Genomic DNA, 14,351 nt, shown 5'->3' with positions numbered 1-14,351 from the left:
TATATCTGACTTCATTAGTAAGCATTGTGAAACGAGCATTTTTCGTAAGGTTTTCATGCACCTCCGTAATTAGAGCAGCCCTCATGACAGTATGTGCGTGAGGAGTGCAAATTATATTCCCAACGTGTAATCTTTGGCATGATACAGACACAAATGAACGGCATTCGCTTGATTGTTCCCCGGCAGAAGTTGCGTCATGGTTTGAAGTACGCGTGTGGCCCTTGACAAATGAACACTGCATGCTGTTTGGAACAAACTTGACTCAAAAGTTGTCTTTGGAGAGCGTAGCTTGAGCGAAAGTGTACGAGTCGTCCTCCCACATCCAGCGGAAGAGAGTGTTGCTGCGCGTCTGTGGGTATTATTATTTTGTCATTCTGTGCATGTGTGTTTGGGTTTGTGTGACTGTTTTTGGAGGATGAGCAAAGGCAGTGGGAGGGGGGCGAGGAACGCTGTGGTCGGCTCGGCGTTGGTTATTGTGCAGGAAATGTGACACGTTTGTTCGCACGTACAGGGACACACGCGGATTCAGAAACTGCCGGCGAGCTGTGAAGCCGCAGCACAATGACCCCCAGCTGTTAGTTTGCAGAGAGTTGCTATCAGAGTGCTATCAGAGTAGAGATCAGACTTTGTAACCGTGCCACAAATAGGGATGATTAGGATCTTATGAAGTGGGGTTCTTTGGAGTTTTTGTCGACATTTATTTTATTTTTTACAGGAAAGTCCGGCTAACTGGTAGTCAGTTTTGAGCTAGTCTAAAGAAGAATCATGCCATCTTGAAGCAGCAAACATTTCAGAAAGATAGGGCTGCACAGTGGGGCAATGTAGCCCTGTTGCCCTGGAGCAAGAAGGTCCTGGGTTTAAATCCCAGCCTGTGATGGATTGGTGACCTGTCCAGTGTGTACGCTGCCCCACACACAGATAAGGCAGATGTCTTAATGTGCATGGACCTGGGAATTGGGTTCGGAAGCCCCCATGTTGAAGACCTCTGATTTAAGGTTTAAAGTTGTCTTAAAATTACCTGAATATCATAGAGATTTTTTGAATGGTACAAAACGTTTGGATTCCAAGCTGTGTGTTATAGCTCAATAGCAATATCAGCGGACCCAAGGCTGTGCACGGAAACATCCTTGATAACGTTGTTGAGCATCGTGCAGCGCGGTGGCCTTGAGCAAGCAGCGCCGCCGTTCATAAACGTGAAGCAGCATTGAGCCAATGAACAGTGACAGAGGTCCAGTATAACAGCCTGAGGAGAACAGGTGATTTATTAGGAACAGCGTTGTGTGTGCAGCCCTCTGCTGTACTTTCAACCTTGTTTTTCCAATCTCCATCTCATTATCACTGTGCCCAACGCTCAGTCAACAACTCACTATATCTCCACAGAAATAAATCTGCTTGAAAGCCTCAGCCGGACTTGGCTGAGTGTTTGGCTCGGCGCTGCGCTTTATAAATCTCTTATCTTTATATTTATTGCACATGGCCACGTCAGCTTTGTCTGAAGGGCTGAAAAGTGAAGTTCACAGATGCAAATTAACATCCCGCGCATGCGGGCCCGTCTGCACTGGTGTGTGTTGCACCTGTAAGAGACAAGAGAGGGAGAGAAATGTTCCGCGCTCCATCTCGCATACCTAAACGCAAACTACGTGTATCATCACTGAGAAGCACAGCTACTAAAACATTAAAGGGTCGGCCAGGAAATATCACAACCTGTCACAATAGAGAGAGAGAGAGAGATGTTGCTGTTAACCCTCAGCATGTATTAAATCTATTGCGCTGAGGTCATGTCTCATTTTCAGATCTGGATCCCCAGCTCAGATGTTGCCTTTTTCTGTTCCAGCCCCCGTTCACCCAAGAGAGGAAAAGAAGTGGGGGGGGGGGGGGGGGGAAATCATGTTAAATTTGAGGTATGATGTTTCACACAGAGGGGATTTTATCTCCTCCTGTACTTTTAGGAGTCCCTCTGAAACCGAGGAAGGATCTGGTGTTCTTGGAGCAGCCTTCGGGTCAGCTGGAGATCCGCTGGTCGTCAAAGTTTAATATCTCCGTCGAGCCGGTCCTCTACGTGGTGCAGCGCCGCTGGAACTACGGCATCCATCCCAGCGAGGACGATGCCACAGAATGGCAAACGGTGGCTCAGGTAGGAACCGAAAACCCCCCCGTAAGATCTCGGTTAGTGGCTCCCGTAAGCTCGCTTTGGCTTTTGATTCTTGTAATCAGATAGCCCTCACACTGAAGACACAGCTTCCCTTATCCTTGCATATGTCATGCTACAGCTGTGAAGCTGCAGCGCGCCAACAGACTGTTGCACACCAATGCACATTCCTCACAGCCACAGGGTCTTTGAAAGTTTGGCAGGGAGAAACACACACATGACTGATGTGGCAGCAGGCTCACATTGGGGCTGTGACCCTACGTAAACCCTGACCCCTGTGGTTTGCTCTCAACCCTCCCTCCCCCCATCTGTCCCTCAGACCGCAGAGGAGCGCATCCAACTGGCTGACATCAGAGCCAGCAGATGGTACCAGTTCAGAGTTGCCGCAGTCAATGTTCACGGGACCCGCGGCTTCACTGCACCCAGCAAACACTTCCGCTCCTCCAGAGGTACGTGTGTGTGTTTATGCACATTTATGCGCACGGCCAGTTGATGTTTCACACTCACTGCCCTGCATTTGTCATGTTCAGGTGCTTTTGAAACAGGTGAAAACTTTTGGAAGAGGTTTTAAAATCTGAGGCAAATATAACCTTAAGTTTGTCTTTCCGGAAAAACGCAGCTTTGTTTCTGTCTTTAGAGGATTGACGGTCGCACATTTAGTGACAAAGTTAGATGTGTTGTCTTCTACGCCCCCTTGGACCTGTTGCACCTTGGAAAGCATTCATACATCTTGAAACATTTAAAATTTTGTCACATCACAACTAGGGCTGCAACATATAGAAAATTGAGTTGATCAGTTGCAATATATGTTGATCAGTCCTACACTTTGACCTTTAGCGTTTTGGGCAATGCCATTTGTGTCCAGTGAGCATCTGCTGCCCTGAGACTCTGTCCAACTGGCTAAATATACCCCAGCATCTAAGATGCAAGTTCATAACACTTGAAATACATCAGTCAACAATTAATTGACTACAAGCAGTCCTTTGCTATATACATATTGCACACAATGAGGATTTATTTGCCATACATTGTGCATCCCTGACCACAACCGCCAGCTTCAGCGTAATTTACTGTGATATCATGTGATGGATCAGCAGAAAGTGGCACACAGTTGTGAAGCGGAAGGAAACAACTATGCAGGATATTGGAGGGTGTGCTAAGGGTGACGTGCAAAAGTAATTTTCAGAAGTAGCCAAACAAAATGTTTTGTATGTAGACCATAAATGACACCTGAGCTGTGGATTTGTGTAGATCCTCCCCAGTCGTTGGTCACTAATTCACTATAACAAACATCTGAGGCCTTCATGGCGCAGCAGAATATATCCGGAGATTAGAAACCAGTGTGTTATATTTAATGATTTGAGGATTTTTCAGTGTAAAGGGGAATCCATAGAAATTCACGCCACACTTTTCATATATTTATACATGTTTTCTTTATTGCATCTGTCCAAAATACATTGAGATTTGTTGTAACAAGTTGAAAAAGTTCAAGGGTTTTTGGATACTCTTGCAGTGCACTGTAGCTGACATCTTTGGGCAGATGGTTGCTTTTTTATCACTAAAAGGAAACAGAAAGTAGTGAAATGACAACATCTGTGTAGTAGCAGCCTGAATGGACAGCTGGTATGTCTTCTTAGAAAATAGTTTTACTTTTAAACAGCCTTTTTCTGTCTTTAATGGCTTCTCTGTCTTCAGTTTTAAACACCTTAAAAGTACTAAAAACAGCTAACTTTACATTTAGCTCACCCACCAACTTCCGCACCGAAGGGTGTTGCTGTAAACAAACGGTACGCCATTTTCACAGATTGAATAAAAGTTTGGATTTCGGTGGTTCTGAATGGTCACCAGTTTGGTTAAGCTGGGGAACGTCTAATTAGAGTCACCAGCCGATTGTTCAGTGCGTCTCTCATCTAAAATGAATGTATGCTGTTCAGAAAAAAGATCTTAAACCGTGTAACTGAGTTAATTCTGCTGCTACCGTCTGACAGATGTAGATGGCATTTGTTTAAGTTACTGTTGAATCATTTTGTTATCACATGCAAGATTGGTGAACATAGTATTTCATGTGATTTATAGTTTTCCTTTCCGTGCTGAAGTTAAACCAACATGCCCCTAGTTATACCTGGAGCACCAATAACAAACCAAAATGTGTTTCCTATGACTCGCCGTGTTCTGGCAAAGACTAGATCAGTTACCGCATACAGTATAATAGGCACTAGTGTATTTGGCTGCGTGTTGACCTGCGCTGTCAGTCCTTCATCATACGTTCGCTCCTCGGAGCATTATGGATGGCCGTCAGACAGAGAGGCAGACACCAGGTGGGGGGGGGAAGGACTGCGCTGCAGGGATGGAAACCGATCTCCAATCAGGCCAATCAGTGCCAGAATGTTGATAGATTGATGAGTCTTGTCAGGGATTTGATGTAGTGCCGGCCATTCTGTCATGCAACTGTTATTTGTGTAATATGACCAGATCATCTGAATGCAATTTTGCATGACCGTACTTTGTAAGGGCAATTTGTAAGAAATGACTGCTTATTTGTCTTGCACAGCTGACACGAAGTGGGTTTAGAGACCTGATGTGTCCGGTTGGTGTTTTTGGACCTGATTTAAATGGGTTTCAGTCGGGAGAGAGCCGTGGAGCTGGGAGCCAAGTAGGTTGTGGCATGAATCATTTTCCCATTAAAGGATCACTCCCTCTCATCTGGCGTGGGGCTCCGCTGGTGCTCCTCCACCGGATTAACATCCGGCGCGCATATGGATAGGTTGAGGGCCAGCCTGGGCCAACGTTCATGCATTGAAGTACATTAATGCTGGACGTGGAGCCAAAGTGAGCAGCATGTGTTTGTTAACCCACGACCTGTGATCTCACTGGTGCCGAACGTTGTCATAGACATGACATGACACCTGTCATAACATTGCAGACCAGGAGCTCATTCCTTTGCAGAGTCATACTAGTTGCCCCCCCCCATCCGTTGGCTACAGTGCAGGGTTCAGTGGTGACACCCGTCATAGCCTGTGCTACTTTCTACCTGAGATCAAAATTACTGCTTTGACACATAATTTGTTGCAAATATCCTCCTGTTTAGCATCAGAAGTGTGCGTATTCATGTGAACGACACAAATTAAAACAAAAATAAAACAAGAATCCTCTTTTTTATATAAAGACTTAAAAAAACACTAACTGTGATTTTAAGAATCCGTACTAGTTGTGAAATAGTCCATGCCAGATTTGTCTGGTCCATATATAGTGGTTTTCATGCTTATCTCAAGCTAATGGTGGTGCTAATGCCTCAACAAGCAATAAAAGTTTTCACAAAAATTGCAATTCAGGTTTAATAAGTCTGTTTTAAATATTGAACTGTGTTGTACCTATGCCGCCTTGAAAAGTTTTGGAATTGAATTTGACCATCTTCCAAATCTGGATAAGAATGGAAAAGAAAAGTCTGTATGAGTATGTTAAAAAAGAAAAGTTTCCCAAATTTATTCATTACTAATTTTTCTAAAAGGTATCAATCTGAACAATTGAAATAAAGGACTGACTGTTCATTTTCTGCACTGATTTATGTTACAAAGTATATCCTGTTTCTTTGATTTTTCACATCTGAGTTGTTTTTTTTTTTTATAAAGTTGTTGATAATTTAGAGTTTTGATTTGGACAAGCAAATATTGTAAGTGCTGGATTCTAGAGCATTTAGAAAGTTCCTGTCTTTGGACCTGGAGCCAAGTGACAATCAAAGACAGATGACTTAGCATAGTCTGCAATGAAAGCAAATATATTACACAATTGCAGATGTGTAAATTGATTAGGGTCAAATATTGATCAGGGCCAGGTGATAAAGGTGTGTAACCTTGTTCTCTAACAAAACAAATATTTTTGAGAGTCGTCACAAGGGACGGATCAGCCAACCAGAAGTGGGTTTAGGCGTGACTACAGCAAGACGCTGATGGGCGCGGGAATATTGTATTTAAAATGTGTACTTTTCTTTAAGACATCAGAAGAAGAGAAATCGTGCAGCTGCACTGTATCAGAGTAGACCTTAGTCACAATAAGGTAATTAATGGTTTTCCTATAGGGAATATTGTTCAACAGTTTGGAAGGTCAGAGAAAACATTTATTATCTTGACTATAATATTCATTTATCCACTTTTTATTTATTTAACCTCTATTTAAAAAGGTGGAAACCTGATTGAGGCACCTGGGAATGGAGCAGCTCTAGATTTACGATAAAAACAAGGGCTTTTATACATACAATGAGAAATTAAATTAGCAATGGAAGGTCACGAAGGAAATAAGTAAAACTTATAAGACAGACTTAAAAGCAAAGATCTTTACTTTGGTGGAACCATAAACCCAGCTGAATTGGGCAGGAGAGCAAAGAATCATCAAAATCTAAAGCCCGGTTGACTCAGCAACTAAAACAGGAGCTAGAGAGCACTTAATGAGACAGACTTCACTTATTGTGGCCATCAAATATATATTTGTTATATTACACACCTTGTGTTCACAGATCATTAAACTGTCAAGTTACTGCTGTGTTCCCCAGACCCTTCGGCGCCGCCCAGGCCAACCAATCTGCGTATCACCAACATGACTTTAGCCGATGAAAACCTGGTGACGGTTCATCTCAACTGGAGCCTGCCAGAGGAGCCGGATATCCCCATCCATCACTACAAAGTGTTCTGGAGCTGGACCGTGCCCTCAAAGTCGCTGGTTCCATCCAAGAAGAAGAGGAGAAAGACCACCAATGGGGTAATTCTTTCTCCTTGTTTCTCATTGCTCTCACGGTCCCTCGCTTTGTTCTGAGAAAAGAGTCAAAAGGGGAATATGTTTAGTATTTCTCAATCACACTTATTGATACACAGTTTTACTTTGTTTTAATTCCTTATCTTGATGAAAGAACCCTTAAACAATGTTGAAATTTGAAGGGCAACGCATTAAGTTTGATGAACTGCCCTGTTTCAAGTGATAAATCATGATTACCAGGTCAATCAGCATTGTGCGGGGCTTAGTTATGTTGGCTTTCTGAAGTCATTAGTCGTGACCGATCGAGTAATTCACTTGTTTTCTAAAACGTGCAAGGTTTGATTTTACTTGATTTATTTGTGTTTGTGTTTTTCATTGTACTTTAAACACAGATCTGGTCAGCTTTTAAAATGGCAATTTTCATAACTATACTCTCAATTGTTGTAATTTAATTGATACAATCACTGTGGGTCTATCTGTAATTGCTGCGTAATTGTTTGTCGTCACATTTAAAACCAAGTACCACTGATTTCTTTTTTATGCTGATATGTTTTTCTTGTGTTGTATATTTGCCGTCTTATCCTAATTCGTAGTTTTTACATATTTTACTTTTAAGTGTATCTGCATGCTTCCATTTAACTTTCACTTTGCTGGTGGTACAGCTGGATTTCCCCACTGAGTGACACTGAAGGTTATTTCTATTGTACTCTTTTGTATTCTATCATTAATACCCCTGCTACTCCTTGGAATTGCTTTTGCATACCATAAACCTACCGACTATTATTTTCCTGCCATAGAGAAGAGATTCTTGGTCTTTCCTCTGAGATGCCAGAGGTCGAAGTTATTACAGCAAGAGAAATAATCTGTCTCTTTTGTGATTCACCAAACATTTATTCATGCATGCTTAAGGGACTATAAAGTTAGACTCTTCAAGGTTGAAGCGGGTTCAAACAACCTGCTGAGATTGATTTAGATGGGTCAGAAGAGATAGGTCTATCTCTGGAATCTGCAAACATGAACATTTCAAAGGAAAGGGAATATTGTTATTTTACACATTTTAACACCTTCAATAGGGTCAGTCTGTACATAGAAACACACGATCAGATGACTTGACTACATTTAAGTATGAATGTCCTGATCGGGAGCGTTAGTCTCCAAAACTGCAGATTGGCTGCCGAGTCCCAATCTGATACTTTATTAAAGTTGTTGACTCAGTGCCATAAAAATGGTTGACGTAGTGTTATTTAAAGTGGTAAATAACACACTACATTTCATCAGTATTACATGGTTTACATTAGTAGTGTGATTATATCCCACGTAACCATGACCAGAGTTCCTGCAGGACAGCCTGTAAATGCCGTTCCAACGCTCATTGATGGTCTTAACTAAACTCACACTTTGCTCCTTATCGTTGTCGGGTATGTGTAGTAGTAGTTAAATCTAATGCTAACGCTAGCAAGTTTACTGGTTTAGCCCTAAACACATTTCAGTGCTGTTCCAGGGAAGTGAATGTGGACAAAACTTACAGAATATTTATTTTGCTGCTTTAATTTAATTGCTTTAATCTTAAAATGTAATGAGGCCACAGTGATGGCACGTCACAAAGATGGACACTGAGCTGCAGACACCAGTGCAGTCTTATTTCACTGTCAACATCATTGTACTGTACAGGGTGAAAAACACTTAGACTCTTTACTGACCAAAAAACAACATTCATTCGCTTTGCAAACTGCACACACAATTTGGCTGATTTCTAAACATTAGTTTGAAAAGGCCTTGATCGAGATGGGCTCCAATCCCAAGTATCAGATCGCGAGAATCCATAAAAAAAAAACAGTCGCAGCTTTATCCTAAGATGAGCTGTAACCGCTTCCCAAGCAAGTTGAAAAACCCCCTTTGACCTCGCCTAAAACGCGTTTGATCCAAGCCCACAGCAGTACCACAAAATTAAATCTTTTGCACATGGCTGAACGACCCCACAGTTGAACGAAACCTCCCAAGAAGAGAGCAAGCAGTGGGCAACCTGGAACGCTGAAGGAACAACTCTGTCTTTAATGATGGCATAATGCCGTTTGAACCATCGAAAACCAGATCAGCCTATAGAAGGTCAGAGCAAACCTTTAATTTGCCTCGTATGTTTGTGCAAAAAGAAGAAAAAAAAGGTCATTTACAAAAATTATATGCATATTTGTCTCTGACAAAACTATGAGTTTCAGTATTTATTACTTTTAATCTGTTAAACTGTAGCAGCCCATGATCAAATGGCAAATGTTGCTCACTATCTCTGAAGAGTATTTGATGACAGACCTGAGCAGGAAGACAGATTGTCTAGACAGTCCACACACACGCACGCACACACACACACACGCACACACCCCTATAGATTTTTTCTCGTGAATTAGTTTTTAAAACGCATAGCAGATGTGGCACAGAGGAGATAGAGGTGGGAGACACCAGACACTGTTGACACATGTACTACTGGTTTCCACTTTGGCACCTCGGGGGCTCTGAAAGCAGCCTGCTGTTTGAAGAATGTCAAAACACACACAGTCAATAAGAGGAACTCATCAGGTTCACGCTGACGGTGGAATGCTGAAAGTCCGGCACAGCGAAGAAGCCCTGGGAGGTTCTGATAACACGGCTCTCACACAGGACCCACCCCCGCGGGGCTATCTTCCTGGTCACGGTACCTTCCTCAGCTCCAGATGTGTTCCTAATACGCTGGACTTTCCCACAGGCCGACGCTGGCTGTGGCCGGGCCTCGCGTCTGAGCCGTGAGCGGTGCAGCGACAGTTCTTTTGAAAGGCCTCTCGAACCGTCGTGTTGTAGCAGAGGCGAATCTAAAAGCGTTTTCTCTGTTGCAGGCTCAGAGCTGGGTGGATCTGGAGGGACTGCAACAAAACAGCACTTACACCGTGGAGCTGCAGGCTGTCACATACTGGGGACAGGTGCGCCTGAAGAGCTCCAAGGCCTCGCTCCACTTCAGCACCTCTCAGAATAATGAATCAGGTAAACACCGAGGCTGCACTGCTTTTCTTCATGTGGATGTTTACATAAAGGCATTGATAAGTCTCTCTCCTGTGCGTTCGTTTAGCTTGTTACACGTAACATTGGAGTAAAGTACGGACAAGCTACCCACTCCACCGCAATCACAGCTTCAGAAACTCTCTAGCTGCAGTAGGTTTTAAGTCCAAAGCGCCAATGATTTCATTGCTTTTTAAAATAAGCAGTTGGGACAAGTTCACAGTGCATGTTTTACAGTGATGTTTGGAAATCACTTAAAATCACTTAAAGTGTAACTCACCTAAAGTCAACATTTTTTGCAGATAAACTGTTTAAACTGGGCCTAAGGGTGCTAGTTTTAATATTATTTCCATTTTCATGTGAACTGAGCAGCGCCGGCTTCGGGCATCGCTGAGTTAGCGCCTTGAGCCAGCGCCTCAAACTGATAAGGCTCAGGCAATCTGGGTTGCACAAAGCCTCCCCCAACCTCCGGTGACGAGGGGGCTGACAGGTCCTCATTGTCCAGGGATGGGGTTATGCTTTTACATTGGGGCAAGTTGCACTTTAAGCTGTTCTTCATGTGCGTTGTCATGAAATTGTAGAGCCCTTACCTGGCTGCCAACATTTTTTAATCTAAGATGTTCAGTGACAGAAAGAGAGAGAAACTTGCAGTCTGAATGAACTGCTGCACATGTCTGATATGAAGTAGAACATACAGGCTTAATCTTTAAATATCACACTGACACGAAATTTTTTTCTCTTTGATCGTTCATCCTTCATTAACAGCTTCCAAACCAAATGTTGTTGTCAATTAGATCTGCACAATAGATTGAATCACAGCCACAGTATCCGTCAGTGCCGTATCCTTATTGAAACAGACACTATGTAGGTTAATAGTTATCAACACTGTCATTAAAATCTTCAGCAATGATGCAAACAATGCGTGTTTTCCAGATGATGCAGCCGGGTTATCAATGCAACCTCGTAGGGCTTTTTATCGTATGTCTGACCAGCTAATTTCTCGGCGCATCTCTTGTAATTCTGTAGTCATGTACAGGTTGGGGGTGAGAAACCTTTTTCGGGTGATTGACTTGAAATCCATCTTTCTGTGGCCTTTAATTTGAGTTTACTTTGAAGACTAGAAATACCCTTTGAGGTGAATTCAGGTGCAGCTTTGTGGCTTCAAAAATGAAAAAAAAAATAAAATAAAGGAATATTACAACAGGCAAATGTTGAACTCAACATCCCAAAATGATGAAATCACGCATAAAGAAACCCGTAAGGTTCGTCTCTTCAATGCTGATCATGTTTTGGAAATGCCGTCATAGGTTTTAGCTGGACGCAGGAACACAAACCCGTGAATTTTAGACTAAACCTGGATCTAGTGGCAGCGCATTAGTTCAAAAATCCTCCTCCTGTTTCTTTCTCGATTTGTTTTACTTCTTATTAAAGTTGAATTTCCTGAAATTAGTGAGAGGACAAACAAGCATACGCTGCCAAGGTACACTGTCAGCACGTCCACGTTCATCTGCAGCTTGTATTCACGCAGGCATCGAGCCCGAGGGAGAGTGAGCTCCTTCTTTTGCACGTGTCAGCTTCCAACCTTTTGCAGTTACAGAGCACCCATGCACACATTTTTTTTTTTTTTTTGCCTCATATTGTTCTCAGCTGTGATCGTCCAGAGACATAAAGCAGTCTGTTACCATGCTGAAGAGTGTGCCATAACACAGTCGCTGTTGTATCTTAGCTACCGCAGCAAACACTCCTCTCTCTTCTGTTCCCAGCTAAATCTACCCTCAAGTCCAAGAAGGAGGAGATATCCCCTCTGGGCTCGACGCTGGCCAAACGCCCCTCTGGGCCCCTGGAAGTGGGCACACCCTTCTACCAGGATGGTCAGCTCCAGGTCCGGGTCTACTGGAAGAAACGGGGAGGTGAGCAAACTCTTTTTTTGTTTTTGTTTCTGCCTTGCTCCAACCGAATTAGCACCCCGTCATGCCCATCAATCACTATGACTCATGTGCGCCGCATTAAGATGTTTTGACTGATCCCCCCCCCGCTCGCTCCGACAACGCTTCTAAACGCGGTGTCAGGTGATGTAAGTAAAACAACGTGCTATTGTGAGGGCCCTTTTGTAATACGAGCGCTCGGTAACCTTCACGCGGACGGTTAGGAAGGAGCCACCGTTCGGCGAAGAACAATAAACACACAGAACCCCGAAGCTCAGCTGTGTCCAATAGATTCTCACATTAGGCTCATTTCTCCTTGCGAGAAGCTGATGTCATAGGGAGTAGACGCGGTGGCGGGTTCCAGCACCGCTAGGGGTTAAAGCGCGCCTCTCCCAGCAGCGTCCATTCTCCCGAGGATCTTCGGCTAATACCGGAGTGAAAGTATGGAAACCCTGAAAGCCATGGTCTAAGGGTAACCTGTCAAGTCCCATTCGCTGCTCTATGTCACGTTGCAAATATATGTCATCGCCCGGGCCAAACTCCACATCCTCGAGTCAAGAATGCGAGGCCCTGGCTGTAGGAGAGGCCTGGTGAGACACCAACTGCTGAATCAGAGCGAGGAGAGCAGGGGAGCGGGGCTGGCGCAGAGCTGTTAGCGAGCTTGGCCTGGGCTCAGTGAGCTGAGTGATGCTGACAAGGATCAAGCGTGGCTGGGGAATCACTGCGTTTGCAGAGCAGAGTTAATCCAGGACCTGTTTCTTGTATTGCGGTACCGGTTTTTGCGGCGAGCGTCTGCCGCTCATCAGTCTGAAGGATGGCCTTGCTCTCTCGGCTAACGTAAACACGCAGGCCCGCAGATGGCCCAGAGAGCCGGAGCGTCTCTGGACCATCTGGTTTGTGTGACGGACGGAGGGGACAGGTTAACTGAACCGTGATTAAACTCTCACTCATTGTGTCTGTGATCCAGAGCAGCCCGGGCCTCTGGACTATTTCCAGCGGAGCAAAGGGAATGATATGGTACTCCAGCTCTGATAAAGTATCGGCTGTCTTCTCAGCGCTCAGACAGCACACAGCCGTTCTGCGGCGGCGGTACTTCTAAGGCTCGCCTCTTGTCGGGGTTTATCAAACACCGGCGAGTTTCTGTTCACTACCTGGTTTCCACGTCCCATTTCTTGCTCTACATGCCACTTTCCCTCTCCGTCAGCGCCGGCTAAGCCTATCTTGTTTATTTTTTCCCGATTTTTCCCGGTTCGTTGTGATTCCTCTCTTCTGCTTCCAAAGAGCTCTGGGGCTCGTAGTGCCAGATCCGTGTCTAAGCCTTCAAAGGACCTCCTTTTATCTACCCCACTATAACCCAGGCTCCCGCTGAGGGGTGAACGTAGCACAACTCAATTATTAATCGGGGAAGTATATTGAAAGAAAAACCCGGGCAACACAGTTGAATTAATTATAACCCGTTTGAACCAAGATGAGGGAGAAGGGAAAATAAACACAGCTGAGAAGTTTATGTGGAGATCTTTACGTAAAGCGTCAACATGGTCAAGAGGACTTGTTGCTCTGAAGATGCGAGGTTCAGTCTGAGGTTCGTCTTCGAGCTGGAGGGGAAAAAAAATGGTTACGGCTAAATAAAATTCATGTTTATGATCTTATCAATATAAACATGAACTGAATCCATGCATTATTTGGGCCCTAGAAAAAGAGCTTGAGATACTAGTGTGTTTATTTCCTATTATATACCCATCAGAGAATAATTTAAAGATGTGAGATTCACATTGCAACGCTTTGAGGTGCAACTTTACTAGTAAAAGTTTTGCATATGACCAGATTTCTTTCACAACAGAGGGACATGTTTGTTGTTTTTTTCTGTAGCTCTGTAGTGATGTTGTGTATTTGGTTTTATTACACTGCAAAAACAGATCTAAAAATAAGTAAAATGTTCTTAAAGTTAGTGTATTTGTCCTTGGTTTGAGCAGATAAATAAGATTATTTGCCAATGGAATGAGTATTTTGACCCCTAATATAAGATAATTAGCCATCCTGCACTTGAAATAAGATGATGGAGATGAGTTGTTCCTATTTTAAGGTCAAAAATCGTATTCCATTGGCAAATCATCTTATTTACCTGCTCAAATCAAGGACAAATACACATATTTTAAGAACATTTTACTTATTTTAAGTTCTGTTTTTGCAGTGTACATGTATGATCTGAGGTGAAGAGGAAGTTCTTTGTTATTTCCCCGCACTTTGTGCAATGCACCAATATCGCTTCGAGTGAAACAGCTCCCAGCGTGATGCTGCTGCTGCTGCGTATGTCAGAATGTGTACAGTTTTCCTGACCAAGCCTCGCCTCGACTCCTTCAGACTTACTTGTTGTCACTGCACCTAGACAGCTCATGCTTTGGTTTGTCTGCTCATAAAACATTCCTCCAGGAGCAGGAGCTTCTTTATGGGAAAATTAAAACCTGTGCTATAAATCTCTCAGTCCATCGCAATATTAAAAATGGCTT

At 43.6% G+C, this 14,351-nt stretch overlaps 1 protein-coding gene across 2 annotated transcripts in view; it reads left to right on the top strand.

Moving 5' to 3' along the window:
- The window catches only part of LOC105938286 (anosmin-1), an 82,711-nt gene that overhangs the window by 60,589 nt on the left and 7,771 nt on the right, over positions 1-14,351 (top strand). For both annotated transcript variants that reach the window (XM_036139223.1, XM_012879967.3), the window contains 5 exons: positions 1,950-2,134; positions 2,469-2,598; positions 6,696-6,901; positions 9,760-9,904; positions 11,683-11,829. In XM_036139223.1, the coding sequence (XP_035995116.1) occupies positions 1,950-2,134; positions 2,469-2,598; positions 6,696-6,901; positions 9,760-9,904; positions 11,683-11,829 (813 nt within the window). The remainder of the gene's footprint in view (positions 1-1,949; positions 2,135-2,468; positions 2,599-6,695; positions 6,902-9,759; positions 9,905-11,682; positions 11,830-14,351) is intronic.

This window comes from Fundulus heteroclitus, chromosome 7 (genome assembly GCF_011125445.2).
Source record: "Fundulus heteroclitus isolate FHET01 chromosome 7, MU-UCD_Fhet_4.1, whole genome shotgun sequence".
NCBI lineage: Eukaryota > Metazoa > Chordata > Actinopteri > Cyprinodontiformes > Fundulidae > Fundulus > Fundulus heteroclitus.
This window is presented reverse-complemented; position numbering and strand designations above follow the sequence as displayed.